Below are 21,109 nucleotides of genomic sequence, written 5' to 3'. Positions count from 1 at the left end.
GGATGAAAGACTCCTTGAAAGTTAATGTAAATGATCATCTCAACCATGACGTCTACTGTACTGTGGCTAGGTTAGACCAATGATTTCCTCCTCAATAATTATCTGACATGCAGCTCTTTAGCAAAACCAACAGAAAAGGATGTTTCACAACAGCATGGGAGATGGAGATGGATTAACCAGGGAGTTAATAGTCATTAGATTGCCTGCACGCATGCTGACTTACCTTGGAGCATGCATCTGTACGCTGACTCTGAGATAGCGTAGATGTGAGGGGGCATCTCGTGCCTCTTCTTGCCCCTGTACATCTCGATGATGTTCTCCGAATAGATGGGAAGGTTCTTGTAGGGATTTATGACTACGCAGAAGAGACCGGAGTACGTCTGTGAAGTGAGAAAACGCAAACTCACTTTGAATGATACAGAGAATTAAATCTCAAAGTTCTTTAAAGCAATCTTTTTGTCACAGCCTTCTGGCTATTATCATCCAGTTAAATGTATCATAATGTGCAATATTTGATGCATACTGCCCTTTAAATTGTACACATTAGAAATTTATCCCTATGGAGAGGGAAAATGTAACCCTTTTGAAAATAATGGAGCAGTGGATTGAAGTATAGAGAAGTCTTTATTAAGAGTTTACTAGTTGGGAGGATGCTAGCTTTATCAAAGCAATGGTAGGAATGCCTTGGTCTGCTATCACTATAGACAGGTTTGTAGCATCTGCACCCAAAAGCTTAACTTCATTAATTGTCTTTTCATCTGCTTCAAAAAGATTTGTGTTGTGCAAAATAAAAAAAATCATGGATAAACACATAAATCTGCAGGTTGGTAACATGTAGTCAATGTCATCTATTGAGATTCTTCCTCCCTTCTTCATCAACCTCCTTTGCTATCTCGTCCTCCATTTTCTCCTGAAACACAGGCTTTGAACAAGGTTTTTTTTAAACCCTTAACCAGGCGTATAGATACAGTATCAGCAGCTGCATAAGTGCAGTATGGACAACAGTAACAAGGGCAGAAAGTCTGCATATCTCCCATGAACAGAAAAGAAGGGTGGGGGTAGACCTTTTAATCCATGCAGGGTATAATTCAGCCCTCTGATGTCGACAGGCAGTGAAGAGCAGGCAGACAAGGGTTAATCTCTGCTATGCCTGCTGCTGTTGGTAAAATGTCATTCAAAAAAGAAAATAGAAATATGGGTGAAGGTATGCAGCCAGTCTTGTGTGTCATAGATAAACACCTAGGGACCCACACTAAAATAGGCTTTAGCATAGGTTAATACTAGCAATATAGATTTTTAGAATTATCCATAAACATAAACCTGAGAGGTCATTGCAGGATACGCTTGTCAGTGTAACATGGAGTAATCGCATAATATAATATTTCACTGGATATAGTATGTCGTCTTGGTACGTTTCGGACACTAGACACTAATTTGGCATATTAAATAGTATGCTAGTATGCCATTCCAGAAGCGCCGAGGGTTCTTACTGCCGCACAGCTTACTGTACTCCATCCTCTTCTCTGACCCCGCCCATGTCTCCTCTCCATTCTTTTCTTTGTGCCCTTACACCTAAAAAAATCCCCTCACCTTCCTCTCTTACCCCAATCCCTCTCAACTCGGATGCGCCGCAAAGGCACATTCCTTAAATTATGTTGTCTCTGTCAAGCTTCGGACTGCATGGGGGGGTGGGGGGGGTCAGTGCCAGAGCCATGAAGTGGTGGCTGTTATGAGAGAAGGGAGAGACCCCTAAAAAACGCATGACTAATTGCTTAGCTGGTGGAAGGCGGCACAACAAACTCAAAGAACCAAACAGACACTTCAATTAATAATAAAATCATGTGAAAAGGGCCAAAGGCCTTTGCGGTCATGGAAAAAATAGTTGTGTTGAAAAGCAAACGGAGGAAGGACTGTGCTGGTTTTAGGATGTAATTTGAGGTAGTGTGTGTGTGTGTGTGTGTGTGTGTGTGTGTGTGTGTGTATACTGTAAGGGGGGGGTACCAGATGGCCAGCCTGTAATGCACATGGATGCTTTATACACAGTTCTTCAGAGCATCATTTGCACAAACAGATGAGATGAACCACTGGTACAAAGAGATAACAGATTTCTTTCTCTGAAATCTCCTAACCTCGTTTTTGCATTATTTAAATGAAAAAATATCATGGCATTCATCATTAAAAAAAAACAACAAAAGAAAATAAACGAATGATCATTATTTTTGACTAGCCTTTGAGAGCTCGAGGCACCAGGTCCCACTCCATCCCCTCACTGGGTCAATGAGTGAGAATGAACCCATCAGCCAGCAATCATCTACACTTTGTAAGCATCAATCTGAGCATGTAGTTCAGAAGTAGGGCCAGCGTCAATCCCCTAACTCAAGGCACCCCTGCGGTGGGCACAGCACCAGGCAGATGGATCAGTGCCTCTAGCCCGGTTGTAGGCCACAAGCAGAGGCCAGCCAGCCAGCCTAGATGGTGGACCCCCCAAGGGTAGTTATGGGTGGGTGGGTGGTGTTGGTGGAGGGATTAGCAGGGCTCTGCAGACTAGGGGTGAGACGCCTACATGGGGATATCAAGGCCAAGCTAATAGCCAGCCTGTCAGACAGTTTTGCTTTGTCTGTGTGTCTCAGCATTTTAAGGCGATATGCTCTAAAATTAAATCTGAAGTCATTGGCCAAGTTCGTGCAAAGCAACAAAAATTAAAAAATAAAATCAAAGAACAGACATCAAAATTCATCATTGCTCTATCTTGGCTGGCCAGTGCTAGAATCTGGAGAACTGTCAAATTTACTTTGAACAACATGTAATTAAATCTGAAGTAGGGCTGTACTGAGGGGGCAGGGCCCGCTCTCCCTAGAGATAGGCGGCTGCATAGGGCGCCTTCCCGAGGTGGGGGGGGTGATCGAAGTGCATTTTGCGCATCTGTCTCCCTCTCCGACGGTACCGACATATCACAGTTTTTAATTGTTTTATTTGGACAAACGGGGCAAGGGGATCAGGCGCATGGAGAGCCGTGCTCACATCTGTTTCTGGATTGTTTACCATTCACACATATAAAAATATATTTATGATTCCCCTGATATATAAGGGGATAATAATAATAATAATAATAATAATAATAATAATAATTTCTCATTGAAAAGTAATCCCTGTGCATTTTTGTAAGCTCCTAGCTCCTAGTTTTATTCTGTTATTGTAATGCACACCGACTGACAAAAACAACAAAAAAAACAAAACAAAAAAAACAATTAAAAAAAACGACTGCTCGACTTGAGGAATCTCAATCCACTAATGTGTTTCCAACTCATGATCCGACTCGTGGACCATCAGGGGGCAGCCCTAATCTGAAGCATTTAAAGACATATTTCAGTTGTGTGTCCAGCACAGCAGAGAACCAAGAGGAACTGTGGTCAACAGAAGAGAACTCTGACACAGTTGAATGGGTTCCCAGCTCTCCGGAAATGTCCAAATACACTCCTGTGAATAATGCAGCGCTTAGCAACTGGGCCTCAGCCCCTCTCCCTGGGAAGAGAGGAATTGTACTCTGGGAAACATACCATACCACAGAGAACTGGAGTACCGACTTATCATAAAAAAAATACACATACAGACCGCAATTTCTCTTGTCTGAACAACTAATGGTTTTCCTTTGATATGTAATATCATGTTTCAACAATAGCAATAGGTTATCTTAAATGATTTGCTCTTAATGCTTGGTCACTCTCAATCTCTTTTGACAAAATATTTATTAAAATGGTAATTCTTTCATCATGTGTTTTGCATTCCTCATGTGCAGGAGCTTAATAGTGGTGGAAATCAAACTGCTTTGACCAATAAGAATTGACAAGGTTCTCCTGTCCTGCAAAGGAATGAGCTGGTGGAAGTGGGGTAGTTTTATTTTAAAGCGGTTTTTTTTTTGTTTTTTTACTCACAAGTAAGGAAAAGGCATGAGGACCTAATCAATATTGTGAAGCGTTATAGATTCACTGAGGTAACTTGGCGTTGGGCTTTGAATGTCCTAATTTTCAACTATTTGGCCATATTTTACTCCAGCCAGAGGGGTGAAAAAAGCAGCTGACTGACGCAGGCAAGTTCAGGTCGAAAAAGAGTAACTGTGTAATAACTGTAAGCGATGATTTTCAGTGCCGCGCCATGGCAGCGTGGTCTGAGCATGGGCGGGGACCAGAGCACGAAGCACACGGCTCTGCTCAGCTTAACGGTGCGAGCGTTAAGTCAAAGCAACAACTATCTTCGGAACAGGCACCAGAAAGAGCTGCAGTTTGATACAGGAAAGAGGTGTTTTGCAGTTTGATGGGGAGCACTATGAGGAATATAACATTTTGCCAAGGAAATCATCAGATTCTGTCTTCCAGTGGAGACATCCATTGCAGTGATAAAGGTATTGAGGCATGGACTCCCAGTTCTCTGCCTGAAGCACACTGTACACTACATTCTGCTTCGCCACTGCACCAAATTCTATGGAGTTATGCAAGCACAGGAATTCAATAATGCATAACAGAAACAAAACGCCTCCTTTTGTCGTTCCAAAACCCCTATGCTTGACCACATGTGGTTGACCCAAGCATTGTATTACATCAACACAAGACATGAGCGACGCACTGTTGATTTAAAAATGTGATTCAACTGGGTTTGTTTTAAGGCAAGGGGTTATGAGCGTTGAAAGGGCATCATTGGATTGGAAAGACAATCTCTACAATTCAAACATCATCCAACGTGATTCATCATCAGCTTTCAATTCACCAGCCATTGTATTGTAAGGTGGGACTACTTATCAGGGGTCTTGTCAGCTTCATGATTCTTGGCTTCAACTATAGAGGTCATACACATATTTAAAAAGCACAGTGAATAAAGCAAGTAAGGAATGCTGATCAGCTGGCAGACAGAATCCTACAGACATGAAACCCTAACCTCCTAAACTCTGTGTGCAGTCAAAACACACAGGGGCTTTGATTTTGCGGCTGCCCCCCGTCAGTTTGACGCACGGAGTGAACTGGTTGCGACATTAAATAACCTATAGTGACATCTGACAGCGGACAAAACTGACCTAACAGGGAATTACCCGATACCCATCTCAGAGTCCAGAGCACTGAGAGAAAATGAAAGGGGCAGCCATGCAGTGGATGACTTGGCGGGGACAAGAGTGGCGAACGAATCCAAAGGGGACTATGACACAAAGGTATTTTTTAATCAAACGCTGGTTTTCTGACTTCAGTTGTGAAGATTTCCAGTTATTTGAGCAGACAGCTGCTGCTTATCAGTGGGAACAAAGGGCTCTGTGAAGGCGTGTTGACCGCGGTGTGACTCAGCACGAGCCTCCCTTTGCTGACATACGAGGCTCCGGCCAAGACTTTCTTCCTTTTAAGTGGGTTTTTTGTTGAAAAATTCCCAACCATTTCTCGGCATTACTGGTTTTTGCATCCAATCAACTGTCAAGCGTTATCAAGAATTAAATCGGGCACAGTCTCAGCCATGGCTATGTATTGAGTTTAATTAAATGAGATCATGATGAAAAGCTAGCAAGGTCGCACGGACGGCGGTAATATTAATTCTTCACGCAGTAGAGTATATAATTAGATGCACATATCTAGTGTGTACATGGTGTTTGGCCGAAACGCCCTGTCTACACTTACACGAATGTTTGTAAACTGATATTTTCCCCTTCTGTTTAAAAAAAAAAAAAAAAAAGATTCTGTCCACACAACCTTAGTTTTACAAAATATCTACATACACAAGAGAATGCAAAAACAACTAGAAATGCTCAAATTGTCCCTCCATCTGCTGATTCGACTGGGCCTGATGCAAACGTGTAGTTTCTGGCAGACTTTAAACCCTGGACACTGGACCAAGTAATATTGTGTGCAGCAGACACCTTTGCGAGCCGGTGAAGTGGTGCAGCTGCAGCAACGCTAAGTTAAGTTGTAAACTTGTGATGAGACCTAGCAGTGCTAACCAAATGTAAACAAAGAGTATATATCCACCATAGGTGTTGGCGCAACGATGGGCATGTGCAAATTGAGGTGGGATGTCACGTTTCCCCAAACGCTCTGTATCATATGTTCACACGGACAAACAGAAACTGAAGTTTTTCAAAATCTGCGATTTAGAAGCAGTTCAATCTCAGTTTTAGTGACCAACAAGGCTGTTTGCGTGTGGATGAGACGCCAAAACGTAGAGGAAAATGTTAGTTTAGAAAAATATCCATATTAGTGTGGACAGGGCCTCAAAGGCCTAGGATGTCTGTATTAGCACTTGCAGTTGTCCACATTAAAACCACTTGGCCAGGGAGTTTGAGAGTCCCCAAGCACAGCCTTCACCCCCCCCCCCCCCCTTTGCCTGTATGACAAAATGCCGTTCCAATATATTTTTAAAAGAAATATAAACAATTGATCATCTGGCATCAATCAATCACCTGTCATCAGCCAATGATTACTTATCAAAGGTCATACAAAGCCCTGCATTTGCGTGCTATAGAGAAGTGGCTATTAAGCAAAGAAATCAGTTTAGAACCATTGGCAGGATGCCATCATCATATAGTCACATGGCAGACTCTCACAGTCTGACTTCCACCTAAAGACCATGTCTTCAGCCATGGTGCATGAGAATTGTGTGCCGCTTTCAGGAATCAGCCTTCCAATTTCAGTCATTTTAAATTATTGATACAACACTACTGTATAAGAGGTCCTCTAGTCACTGAAACTGTTAAATGTTAAAAATAATAAAAGTATAGCAGTCAGAGCTATCTTGGACGGGAGTTCTCAAATATGACTCAACTATTTCAGTTACAAGATCATGAATCCAAACATATGGCACCTGACTCATCACGATATCTCGATGCCTCAGAGTCTGTTTGAATCCCCCCACAGGGATACACTCAGCAGTAATATGGGATAAACTACAGCAGCTTGACCTTGACAAATGACATAATGTTACCTTAAACCGTGCACTGGGACCAGACCCAGACCTTAAAGCACAGCAAATAAGAGATTATATATATATATATATATATATATATATATATATATATAAATAAAATCAAAAAAAAAAATAATTGGTGGGTTTGGGAGCCATCTCAGACATAGCCAGTCTTTAGAGACAATCTCTCCCCTACCCCTTCTTCTGCCAACAATAAGGGTACTGGTTTTGTCCGAGAACGACTAAGTGTTCATTATACAATATGTCCTTTATGTCTCTTCTGTTGTGAGGAATAGCGGCATGCATCTACTGTTTGCATTAAAGATGTGTACCAAACAATTTTCGACATATGGCTTGAGTTTCGAGTGCACAATGACAGGAAAAGATTATCTAAGCATTGCTTTCTTTCTATGCCCTGCCCAAAAGTGCAGTCTAGTTTTACTTGACGAATTATCTGAACTTGTGACTGGGCCTCTTAAGATTCAAGATGTTTATTCGTCACATACATATACAAACTTTCATACATATATGCAGTGAAATGTAATGCAACACACCTGGTGATTACACACAATATGTCCTGAACACAGTAGCTACCTAAGAAAATTTCTTTCTACTAGACCAACTAACTGATTCCTAAAACGTAATACAGTAAGTCGAATACTTATAGAATAAAATAAAAATATAATGAATAAAATTAAATACAATTAAATGGAATAGATAAAAGGGAATAGGCTTACGTATATGGGATAGCAAGAACCCCTCAACCTCAGCCTCCTCTGTGGGTCTCAGGTGGCCCACAAGCTCCCAATCTAGGCTATTCCAGGAATGCATGTAGCTAAGTGGGTCGTAATCACAGGCGAAAGGACCGCTTATCTAGGACATGATGGCTTAATCATTTAGAGAAACTTACTTCATAGTATTTTGGATGCAGAATTTTGAGTACCAACTTCATGCGCTTTGATTGCTTTGCTATAGCAAAGTTATTTGCATTTAGTGTCAACATATATACATATATTGTAGAAACCCCTAATGATCAGTGAGCGAGAACAAGAAAGGACATGTTTTCGTCTAATGTATGTTCTAAAGAAGAATTGATGAAGAAGTCGACCTTGACATAAATTACAAATACTCACGTAGATGAGACCAGAGTAGTAGCGATCCTTGAGGTTGTGAAGCACCGAGGCCTCGTTGAGGCAAGTGAGCTCGGCCATGTCCTCCACCTTGCTGAACTTAGGCGGGTTCATCTTCTGGATGTCATCCTTGTTGACCACTGCCTTCTTGCCATTCTCCGCCAACTCCACCACCACCTCGTCCCCGCGCTCCTCACGAATGCTGGCAGCTTCAAAGCCGTTGCGTTCAGAGGGAATCCAAACCAGCTTCTTGGCAGTCCAGTCGGCCTGCGTGGCTGGGTTGTAGACCACGGCCCGGTCCACAAACAGGTACCGCTCCGGGTCATCCTGGCCGCTTCGCTGTGACATCTCCGCTGCGAACCAGTATTCAGTCGGCCACCTGTAACCAAACGAGAGGTGAGACAGAAAACAGACGGTTGAAAATTTGTTCCTACTGAAAGCAAAAACGTATCAGCATAAGGCCTAGAGCCCATCGTTCTGCCAGTCTCAGTGATTTATTTTAGCTCTGGATAAAAGCATCAGTGAAATGCAGAAAATGTAAATGTGTTGATTATAAAAAAGACCATATATACACTTTTAACATAAAGCATAGGGGGGTGATGCGTGATGTTGAATGGTTCAAGGGTTATATTGGGAAGCCATGTAAACATTTGAATTATTTTGGCTTATCATATGACACATCCTGCAAATACAAAATGAGGACTTCAGTCAAAAGTGACTACCTAATGCAAACATTGTAAATCCAGACATGATGGAGATTGAAGTTCTAAATTGAAATAAACATTTGCATAAAATTCCAGGATTCCTTGGCTTGTTTACATTAAATGTAACACATAGTGTATGTGGGTCAATGAAAAAGAATATGGTCAAAGAAAACATAACAACTAGCAACATTTTGAATTAATAATGTGCTCATATACTCATGTCATTTCCAGTCTGTCTGTTTATCCAGTGCTTAAAGTTCAGCCCCCATCTGAAATGAGCCATTCTTTATTGTAACAAGATGTGTGTGACTTGGCGCATTGATGTACGTATCGTAACTTTTAAGCTCATAATTTTTAATCATGAGTAGTCGTGCTGCTGTTCACTGTGCATCTCTTCCATCGCTCTTCTTTTCCAGAAAATAGCTGCTGCATTATTTAGTCCAAATCATAGGAGACCGATAACACAGAACTATATGTCTTCACATCATCCCCATCTACCTATATGCGAAACCATTACATTGTCCATTGAACCACTTGAGGCACTCAGAAAGTCTTTAAAAGCCTCATTGCATTTTGTAATAAAAACTAAGAACTCAATATTTCCCTGCAACAAAGTAATAAATACAAAAGACAGGACTTTGTGTGCAACTTATTTCATTACACTATTATAAAAAGCACAGATTATGAATAGAAATATTCATAATCTGAATGTGACTGAACAGAACACAGCAGCTTTGGAGAAGCAATAATGGGTTGGATTTCAAAGTCTATTTGAGGCACTTGCGACCAACCAAATAATGTCCTAGAGATATATTCAGTTTAACCCTTTCAAACTGTTCAAAATGAGGGATGGAAACTTTCCTTATAAGTCACTAATGTACGAAAACACCACATTGGTCAAATACTCTAGGTAAGTCCCTGTGCAAACATTGACCAACTTCAGCTGGTGTCTGGCCCAGAGATCCCATGGAGTCCCATGCCTAGAATACATTGATAGGCTCGAATCTGGGTCAGGTCACGGGATGGGAGATCATGGAGGCAGGCTGGCTGGCTGGCTGGCTGGCTGGCGGGCTGCTTACTGAAACTGTGCTTTGATCGGTCTATCAATCCCAATGCAGCGCACTATATGGCAAAGTGGCTATTTGGACATGGGTAAATGTGGCTGAGAAAGTGAAAATAGCCCTGTATGGTTGATGCCCCTGGCAGGTCAGAGAGAGAGGGAGAGAGATAGAGAGAGAGAGAGAGAGAGAGAGATAGAGGGGGGGGGGGGGTTCAAGTCATTACAAATGACAAGACACTGATTGGTGATGGTTTTGCATTTGGAAAGAAGAAAAACCTGCGATCACTAAAAATACAAAACAATACAGAGAATAAACAAGCAGCATCGACCTTTAATGCCCATTTTTTCAGTTTTTATTCTTAGCAATTTACATTCACTATATATATATACATATATATATAGTATTTTTTCTATTTTATAAAGTATTTTTTTAGCCTTGTTTTTGTATTATATTATTTATTCTTATTATCGTGGCCTATTGTTTAGCAATTCCTCTCCTGGGATGAATAAAGTATCCACCCATCTATCCTCCTGCAGCACCCCATCGTGGGTGTGGGTGGCTCAGAGGATGACTGGGTGGGGATGAAATGCAGGCGAACAATGAGTGCATTGCTCTTCCGCCGCGGCAAACAGACACAACTTCTAAAAAAAATATTTAGGCTTTGCTTTTCTACTCACACGTTAAAGTCAATTACATTCCGACCCGATGACCTAGCGTTAGCTTTGTGGAGCTAACGCTAGCAAAAACCGCCAGCCCTCCATCATTGAAAAGTCACGGCACAATAATCCGCTAGCTCACTTGCTAACCCGCTCCATCCCTCCCATACTTGACCGCCGTGTCGCATTCCCGTCCTTCTACTCACCGGGTGCGGCGCGGGACGGAAACAGTGGAGGTGGTCGGTGTCCACTCGAAAATCCCCTCGGCGTCTCGGGAAGGAGGAGGGGGAAAAAGAGAAAGGTGCTGGTTGTCCCCGCTCTCTCATCAGTGGTACTCCGCCACCACCCAGCGCAGCGCCTCGCTCGAGCGAACAGGGGCGGGACGCGGCGCGGCGTCTTCTTCTCGGACGCGCCCACAAAGCCGACCGCTGTGCGACCCGATTGGCTCGTCGAGCGACAAGAGGCCGAGACGTGATTGGTTGGAGACGAGTTGCATCCTCAAAGAAAAATAATAATAATAATAATAATTTAAAAAAAAAAAAAAAAAATGTCTTTGCCTGCCGCTCGTGCTGCGTTCCGTTGAAAACCGAACTCGGGATAAAACGAACTTCTGACCCGTCCGACCCCCGCCCGGAGGAGACCCACACCCTCGTCGTGGAAGCGGCTTTCTGCTTTACACCCACGGACCTTTGATCGACGTGCTGGACCAACGCTATTTAACTTCCATCCCGTATGAAGGACGCAAAAAGAGGAGGCGCTCGAGGAACGACACTGTGCCAGACCCGTCCGGTCTGTTTGACGGTCACGTCTGGCCCATGTACGTCAAACACAAGCACATGGCGGCGGCGGGGGGGGGGGGGTTGGAACGGCGTTAGATCGCTCGAACCCGAGTTGGTCGAGACAACATAACTGACGTCACAGCAACGCACAAGCCCGTCGTCCGCGGCGGGAATCGAACTCACAAGCAAGAAGGTCCTGGGTTCGATTCCCGCCCGGGGCGCTTTCGGCGCCGTGCTCCGGCGGGTTATCTCCCAAAGTAGGAGCCTTTCTGTGTGGAGTTTGCGTGTTCTCCCCGTGCTCACATGGGGTTTCCTCCACCTTAACGTCAGTAAGGACCCCCCCTCAAAAACATGCACCCGTCATCGTCTGACCAGCGATGGACACTCATCACCTGGTCCCCGGGCGCGTCCACGTATGCTGCCCACTGCTCCTGGCTGTGCCCCCGGAGGAAGGACAAGCCAGGATGGGTTAAACGCAGAGGATCCATTTCACCGGCCACCATCCAAAGCGTGTGTGTGTGTGTGTGTGTGTGTGTGTGTGTGTGTGCAAGCATGTGTTGTAGTGTGTGGTGTGTTGTGTGACAAATAAAAACTGTTTCTTTCTTTCTTTTCAAACACGCGTTTGCTGTGGGGCGTTCATGGCAGATTTAGCGGAAAAGTAGGGACTAACGAATAGGAGTGACCGATATCCGAGTTGCAACGCGACGCAGCCATCGGACCGTGAAGCGTTCGCATGCAGCCCGCAGGCGTCAGGCGGCCCCCAGAGTTTATACCCTCCTTTAGTTTGGTTATATCATGATAACACACGCGATGTCATTCTTTTTTCTTTTCTTTTTTTTTTCACCCGTCATCATAAGTCGTCATCATTGAATTCAACCATCCATTGACAATCTCTTATCTATTTTTAATGTCATTTAAAAATACTTATTTGAAATCGTATAGTACGAAGCCTAACGCCAAATTCCTCTTACATGTCTATTCTTAGACGTGATAGCGCATCTAATAGATGAAATCTACTCGGATGTGTGTTCAAACACTGCCCCTTGTTGGTGCAGAATGGGTATTGCTGTCGCGGACCGCGCCATTGTGAAAGAGGTCATTGTAGAAAAAAGTCTCCAGAGGCGGTCAGCGGGTGTCAAGGGAACCGCAAGAAAACGCGTTGTCAGGGGCCAAGAAATGATTACGCCCCGTAAAGGATGTTTGGCCCTTCGAGTACAGTACGAGCGCGTCCGTGATCAAAGTGGGCGTAGCATTACCTTTAAGACCCGATTGTTGTTGGTACCATTATAACATATAAAAGTACTTTGAAATGAGAATTAACAGTGCCTGGTTAGTTCAGTTGGGTGTGCGAGATTGGCACCAAGTGCGCATGAGGTTGGTCGCTGTAGTGCGTCAGGCAATTTAAAACAATGTTCGGACTCCGCCACTAGATGCCCCCCGTGACTGTTTTATGAGTATAGAGCGCCTGCTGTTCGGGACTTGGGCCGTTTACTAGACACAATGGCGTTCCTGTTTTAATAGATATATCATCCTGTTAGCATAGGTTTATTAAATGGCTTACAAGCAAATCATTATTTATAATGTTGATTGTATCTATGTATGTTTATATTTAGCCATTAAGCCGACCAGTATAATCTAGTATTTTTTTAAATTCTATGAATGTGTTTACAGCACCGCTCGGATCACTCACTGTTCACGGTGCTGTCCTGTCCTGTCAAACGTGTTCTGCACGACACACCGACCGAGGGGAATATCCAGAGCCACCCAATGCAGTCATTCTATACAGTCCAGTTTAAATTCCTCCATTTCAAATGCACAAAAGTCGTAGATCTGTTATTGCACTGTTCACTTTCCAGTCATTTTCCTTGGATTAGACATTGCATTTGACGAGCACGGAGCACCACATGGGCTCTACCTCTCAGCTTTATCGTCATCACAAGTTGGAAAACCGCAATCAACCAATCAATCAATTCTGCACATCGATTATGTCTGTGAGTGGGGTTGTGAGTGGGGTCAGGAGTATTTTTGAGTTGGCATCAATAGTTCATAACGATTGCAGATAGATTGTGGTGTGTGGGTGGGAGTGGGGTGTGTTAGCTTCGCATGATTTCATTTGCAAAAGGCATATACTGTATCTATTTACTTATCTATCTATCCATCTGTCTGTCTGTCTGTCTGTCTGTCTGTCTGTCTGTCTGTCTGTCTGCCTGTCTCTCCGTCCGTCCGTCCATTCATCCATCCATCCACCTTCCAGGGTGACGCGGATGCAGGGATGACTCACCAGCAGGTCTCCCATGACTAAATATTTTCCCTGCTCTGTCCATGTAAGAGCTGGGGCACCGTGAGAACTCATTACGCTCAAGAAGCGCGTCCCATTGAGATGTTACAGCGTGAATTGACTGGTGCATGTGTGTGTGTGTATGTGTATGTGTGTGTGTGTGTGTGTGTGTGTGTGTGTGTGTGTGTGTGTGTGCGTGTGTGCGTGCGTGCGCGCGCGTGCGTGCGTGGGAGCGTGTGCGAGTGTGTGTATGTGTGTGTGCGTGTCTGATAACTGATATGTGAATGCTTGCGCGTCTGTCCGAGACAAAGTCATTGATGAAATAAATCAATGAATTAAAACGAATGCATATCGACTTTGTAAGTCACAAAATAAAACAATCTGCGCCCTCTATTATTCAGTGTTAATGCTCCTGGTGTAATTATGGACCATTCAATTACTCATTAAATTATTCATCATTAGAATGAAGATAGCTGTTAATATTTATTACAGAAAATATTTGAACACACAAAAATAAATAAGAAGGGAACGAAGAGTCACATTAAGTAGAACAGATGAATCGGCCGGACACGGCTTCGCATCTTCTGTCTTTCGGCTCAGAATTGTGCCAGGTAGAGTCGACTCCAGCTCCGCCGACAGTGTGAAATTAAAAAATATATATAGTTTTACTTTTTTTTTTCCTTAAATGACATTTTATTCCTTTCTTTGGGTTTTAAGCATGCGCTCCACACCACGCCACACCTTACAGTACTGTGTATGTAAATATTTAGAACGCTATACTGTATGTCATTAAGAACAATTTAATTACAATTGCATTTTATATTCAAGTCTATATAGATACTCTGTAGTGCTCATAACACCTTAATGTAAAAACATTTATTTATTTTACCTATTGTCCGATTTATTAGAGCTATATTTTAACATATATTATAGCATTCAATTATGTAGCCTTGTACCATAACACTATCAGCTGTTAACTTAACACCTTAATAAACAAACAGACATTGATTTAGACTGATTTTTCTTTATTATTTTTTATATTTTATTATTTCATTGTAGCACTAGATTCTGGCTCCCTCTGCCCTGTGGTGGATCACTCCGTCTGTTCTCCGCTTCCTCCACCCATCTCTGCCTGAGCTGCATTCACCTCTTCACATGTCTCTCCATCTCCTCATCGGGAGCGTGTACATGTTGACGCCGCACACCTTTGAAAGACGAGACAGAAAGAAATGATTATAAATAATTGGTATCACTTATGAGTTTAGATGTGTACTTGTTTCCACATTTGTTTTAGATATTGGTTATGTATTTTTTTTCCTCATAATACCGAGGGAATAAGGCCAGGGGCACCAGAATGGGCGGGATACCGGGATTTTTTGTCCCCCCACTTTCAGGTATTACTGTAATGGAACGTTGGTGACAGTGGCATCGTTAGTGGTGAGCGTCCAGGTCTTCAGACCCAATTGTTTTACTAATAGCCGGAATCTAAAATAGCCCCGCAGGACCGGCTCTGCGCCCCAATCGATCACTCCCTGACTGTAGCGACTGTGCCCCAGATGGGCGCCCGTGATGGGGATGGTGGTCACTCAACATCAAGCCTTCCGATTGCTGCAAAATGGAGGGAATGAACAAAGAAAATACAAAGTTGGTTTTCAAGACTAGTAGAACACTTACATCGCTGCTGACTGGACGAAGTAAAAGGCTCTGTGACCGGTGACAGATTAACTGCCAATAAACGATACATGTGTTGCGACTTCCAGTGACCTGGCAAATTTGTGTTGTTCTCCTCGACTCCTGTGTTGTGATCACTGGTGCAGGAGGTAGTGCATTTGGACTGATCCTTGGATGTTTTATTGTCCCCTCATCCACACCTTTGCTGTCCATCTGCCTATCAATGCCCATGATATGGAAAATACAGGCTTATTAAACTCAAGAAGGTATTGTGATTTTGTCCAGCAGTTGGAAAACATTTAGGAAATCCTCTGAGAGTCTTACTGTTCTCAAAACAAATCATGTTTATTAATGGTAGTTATACCTTCCTTTCCTCTTCATGTAAGCTGGGTGGTCACCCCCCTCCTCCTCTGTCTGCAGATCTGATTGGACGGCAGCCATTGGCAGCTTATGTTGAGCCTCACTGTAAGTGTCTGTAAGGTAACATTTGTGTGTTTACAGATACTGACAGTTATTTTAAGATTGATGCCAGAAAAAAAGATAGCTATGACACAGTTGACACATGAGAAGGCCACCTTACCTGCATTGCACCTGATATGAACTTCATATGAGGTCCATGGGGCTTGAGGAATCTATCCACTCTTAAATGCCTTTGTGCAGTGTTCCATGGAAGCCGGGCAAGTAGCACATGCAGTTATGGACCCAATATGGACGAACAAACCTGTCTTCTTATTACCATTTGAAATTAAGTCCATGATGAGAAACATTCTGTGTAAAATCACTAAAAATCTATATATTAAATTGCAATGTACTGTACTTACATTCAGTGTTTATATGGATTTATATGGAGAATTGTATATTCAAGTCCATAGAGATGATGTTCACAAATGTTCACTTGTCCATTCCATTTATTTTAAAACACACTCTATAAAAAACTGTTAATTTTGACAATATATATTCCAGCTCTGTACCTTAACCCAAATGCAGAAGCGGCCCACCAACAAATGTTTCTTTAATTGGCAGAAGAACATACTTCAATAGTTTTCATCCATCTTGACACAGGAGATTTTGAGAAATATCTGACAGAAGAAATATTATAGGCAAACATATGGATACCCCTGAATCAAAATAATATTTCTAACTAAACATATGCAGTCTTTACATTAAATGCAATTGTCACCACTGGAAACCTTGATGCAAAATTTGGGCAGATCCATTTCCTTAAATTCAGCAACATGTTGTGCTATAGGACTGCCATTGTGAATTTTATTTTTCAGTTTAGGGTGAGATGGGACTTCTTTATAACTATCAGAAGTCAAATGTTCACATACTTTACAGTAGAAATACTCAGTTGTATATGGCAGATAGTAACAGGAGCCATAGTAGGATTGGTCAATAAACAGTAACAAGGATGGGGCGCCTGTGCCATTTTGACGCCCCCAACTGAGTGACCGACACCTAGCCAGAATCAACCCGTTTCCACTGTGCTAACTGGGCATTGAGAAAACTTACTACATACTGAATCTCATTTTTACTTGTGCGTGGACCTCCCTCCTAGCTTTCCTTAAGCACGCGCACTTATGGGCTTTCTACCCAAGAGCAGCTCAGAGAAAAGAAAATCCTGTGGAGGCCTGGGGAACCTCCCACACTGCAAATAACAGAGGGTCTAACCACCTATCCCAATTTAGGCTATCCTCGTGAACAAACTTATGAACCACGTTCTTCAACGTTTTATTGAATTGTCTGGGGAGACCATCTGTCTGGGGATGGTACACGCTGGTCCGAATGGAGCAAACACCCAAAGGTTCATACAGTTCCCCTGAGTGTGCGTGACATAAATGAAGTGCCTTGATCAGTCAGAATCTCTTTTGGGATTCCGACTCGTGAGTCGGCATGCAAGGAACTGCATATGTATATACTGCATATGTATATATATATGTAAAATGATGTGTACATACAGTATATACTGTATATACTATACAGTATATACTGTATGTGCACATTATTTGTATACCCATATACCTATGCAGACCATTGGTAGGTCTAATGGCCCGATGAGGTCCATCCCAATTCTTTCAAAGGGACCTCAACTAAGGGAAGGGGGCGCAATGGCGCTTTTGGGATGGCAGCGGATTGAAAAACTGGCATTCGTGGCACGACACACACCACCATCCGCACCTATCGCACCTCTGTGCGAATCCCTGGCCAAAATGGGACATTATCCAGTTCAGTGTTTTGTCATTACCTATAGGATTGTGATGAGTCGACGACTGCGGACCCTGGTGACGGCTGGCCTGCTGGTGCTGACCCCGGCGACAGCTGGGCTGCTGGCGCTGGCTCTGGCAACATCTGGACGGCTATCAATGGCTGGCATCCACCTTTCTTCCGGCTCTGTGGTGGAAGGGACTGCTGTTTGGGGTGGAGGCTCTGGCACTCCTGCCTCAGGTGGTCAGGTTACGCGTCAAGAGCTGCTGCTAGAGCGCCTGAAACAGGCGTCGCGTGCCGTGGACCTCCCGGTGCAGGAGTGGAGTGGTCTGGACCTGCTGCTGCTGGCCCTTCCGGATCTCCTCCCGGACCTCCGCTAGGCAGCGGAGAGTCTGCCCTAGGGGAGATTCCCCCTTTGCTCCTGTTTGTCCGTCCATGGTCCCCATTAAGGTGCCACTGTAACAAGTCCCTTGTCGATTGCGGGGTAGATACGGACCAGGAGGCAGGTAGAATACAAACCAGCCTTACTGTAGCTGGGAGTTTATAAAAAAAAAGTCTCAACATCTGTCTGTTCTGACAAATGTAAACAAATACTTTGTGCAGCCAGGAGTGGGAGACCAGCCTGGCTGTCAGGAGAGAGAGTGAGGTGAAAACCACAGCAGCATATCAGGATTCTGCTAACTTCCTAAATTTCCTGCATGTGCGTCCACTTTCGGTTGCCAGTGCTAGCTTTCTCCGCCTGCAGATGCCGTCAAAACTACTCCCCATTGCCACAATTACATAAATTGTATTGTCTTGTATTATATTACATTAGATTTAATTTTTTTGACAATGTTATTGGAGACTCGTCATCCATCATTTTACCATAAGATAATAAGATCAGTCAAAAATCTATGTTCTCCATGTTCTCTCCTTCAGGCGTTCATAGCCCAACTCATTAAACCACCAGTAAGTGGATAAGTGGCAAAACACCGCTTGGCGTAGCGCAGATAATCACTCAGCGCAAGAACTTATTTTTTTGCTTTGAAAATAAATTACTTCTTTTTAGGCAAGTTGTTTGAAATAAATGTTAGTACCTGACATTGATGATACAGTACCTACAATATATCTTGCATATCGTTAAAAATGCAAACGAAGAAAAAAAATAGATAGGTAAAGGGGTGAATATTTGATTCCCATCGCACTCGAAGGTCCAGTTAAGGTTCAGGTTTCGAGGGCGCACATACTGCAAAGTACCTGCAATAAAATGAGGAAAGTGCTTTCAAAGTGCTTTGGCTAACACTGAATAACAAGGCCATCACTACAATCTGCAAAAGAACAATAATGACACAAGTAATTAGTGAAGCAATCACAAAAACAGAGTTCTGACAGACAACTCTTAGATTTACTTTTAAATTATCTTTGTTTATTATGCATCGTGGGAGGTTGGTGTCTGGACTCTCCTGCTCATAACTCCCGGCGAGATGTACAGCAAACATAGGTATACTTAGTGAGCTATAAATATAGGAGTAAGGAGCTTGAATCCCCCCATTGGATAGAAGAGTAGAGGGATAGAGAGTGCAACGCAGTACGCAAGCAGTCAGCAAAGCAGGTAGGACGGGAGAAATGGGCTTAAATAGGCCTGTAGTGCCGTGTTAGAAAAATTATTTTGCTGAATGCCCTGTTTTCTAATAAACAATGAAGAGGAAAAAAGTGAATTATGTTGTACAAGGTCCGGTTGTACAAGGATCGGATCAGAGATGCGCTTAAGAGCAGCTCCCTGAGACCAACAGTTTATTTTCAGGGAGTCAGAGAATATATGGTCAGCTTGGCGTCACAGATTCATACACACAAAGGACAATGAGGTGTTGTTCCTGCTCTTGCAGCTGCATTGTGGGGGATAGCATATAGACTGTGCTGAAATAAAGATATGTGACTGAGGATATATATGAGGTTTTGTTCTTCATTATGTGTGTGCATATACAGTATGTTTCTGTGATTACATAGATTTAGATATATTGTTACACACACAAGTTTATATGGTCATGGTGACACAACATAGCAAAGTCATTAATAATATTCCTATCATGCCGTCAAGTTGTCTAGCGGAACTAGTTCTGCAAGCTATGCATCATTTTAAAGTAAAATAGGTTACATTAAGTTCAATTTACATTGACAAATTAATAAATGTAGCTTTTCATTTTTATGGTTGCATCTGATACTGTTGGCATACGTACTGGTCACACCTGAGTAACTGGCTGGAACATTGAGGCACCCGGCAAGCCCAGATCCAGCCGGGAAGAACATTTTTTTTTATTATTGAAATAAGTGTCCCCATAGAAATATGTGTTTTCCAGGAACTCTGTGGAGAATGAGTCATCCAACAGCACCGCAATGCAGTGTGTGTGTGTGTGTGTGTGTGTGTGTGTGTGTGTGTGTGTGTGTGTGTGTGTGTGTGTGTGTGTGTACGTGTACGTGAATGCACCCTTCCCACCTAAGAGCTATTTACATGACAAAGATATAAATAATAATATATTATAAATAAAATGATTAATGATGATGAAAAAGTAAAACAAAATTGCCAAAGAAAGATTCAAGGGATGAGATAACATTTTGATTTTTATGTTTACCCCGAGGGTTAGACTTTGTGTACTTTTAATTTTGTGGGTCAAATAAGATTTTTTTTTTCAGTGGTTATAGGAAATCAACAAGGTGTGAGTGGAATAATAAACCTTGTTTTCACAAATGAGGCAGAAAGCATTTTGGCTGAGGCATTCTGAGTTAGAGTCTGAAGGGGGTGACAACAATACTCTGTATTGCTCCTTTGTGTTCTATTTGGCTTTTTCGGAATCAAGTGTGGTGTCAAAACTTTCAAAAGTAAAACAAATGTTGAGCCATTATCATTGTTACCTGGATATTGTAGACGTTTATTGGAAGATATAAGTAAACATCTTTTCCATTCCTCTTAAGGCAGGGCTACACAAAAATACTTTTAGAAGGCCCCACACATCACGTATTATAAAGTTTTTGTTTCTCCATTCCAGTACTACACATGCTATAGGATTTTCATCACAGGCAAACAGAAACATCTTGAGATTCTAGCACACTGTGACGGCCGCAACAATTTTAACATTTTCAGAGTACCCCTTGCAGCCGCTTCCAACCCTGGTCATCGTTGGAAGGGGCTGGAGACTATCCCAGCTCATGATGGGTGTAAAGTGGGGAGGCACCATGAATCAATCAGTCCATTGCAGGATCACACACACACAAACAGCGATTTACCAAGGACCAACAACAAATGATACCAACAAATGATGTTGTGAAATTGTTGTCCGTGATAAGCAGAGTGCCTCACACAGACGCTGGAGACCATATTGGATTCTTGGGAGTGAGCCCACACAGAGAGAGATTTTTAGGAGCATGAAGGTTGTTCGACGGCAAACAGCAAGGCTGAGAAATGTATCATTGGAAAAGTGACAAAGATGCTATTTCTTTCACTTGTTGTTAATGAGGAAATGGGATTAATTCTGAGCTGAGGTCACTGAGCAACCTACTAAGCAACAGCATGGGAGCTGCCATATGAAAAAAAAAATACAAGAAACATACATTCACGTAGATACATATATGGCTCCCATATGAATATACCAGAATGCTGGGAGTTTTCTGACATGATACATGCAAAACAATATTTTACTTATACTATAAGTAAAACT

The 21,109-nt window shown here is 42.7% G+C and overlaps 1 protein-coding gene across 1 annotated transcript in view; it reads right to left on the bottom strand.

Annotated features, from left to right (window-relative positions):
* Nucleotides 1–10,801, bottom strand: part of myh10 (myosin, heavy chain 10, non-muscle) — an 86,716-nt gene extending 75,915 nt beyond the window's left edge. Inside the window, exons 1-3 of the mRNA XM_079998521.1 lie at nt 10,691–10,801; nt 8,067–8,442; nt 224–380 (exon numbers count right to left, since the gene is read on the bottom strand). Coding sequence (XP_079854647.1) covers nt 224–380; nt 8,067–8,411 — 502 coding nt within the window. The 5' untranslated portion in view covers nt 8,412–8,442; nt 10,691–10,801. The remainder of the gene's footprint in view (nt 1–223; nt 381–8,066; nt 8,443–10,690) is intronic.
* Nucleotides 10,802–21,109: the final 10,308 nt, after the last annotated feature.

Source organism: Zeus faber, assembly GCF_960531495.2.
Source record: "Zeus faber genome assembly, chromosome: 4".
NCBI classification, from domain to species: Eukaryota; Metazoa; Chordata; class Actinopteri; order Zeiformes; family Zeidae; genus Zeus; species Zeus faber.
The sequence above is the reverse complement of the archived record's forward strand: the minus strand, read 5'-3'. Positions and strand labels throughout refer to the sequence as shown.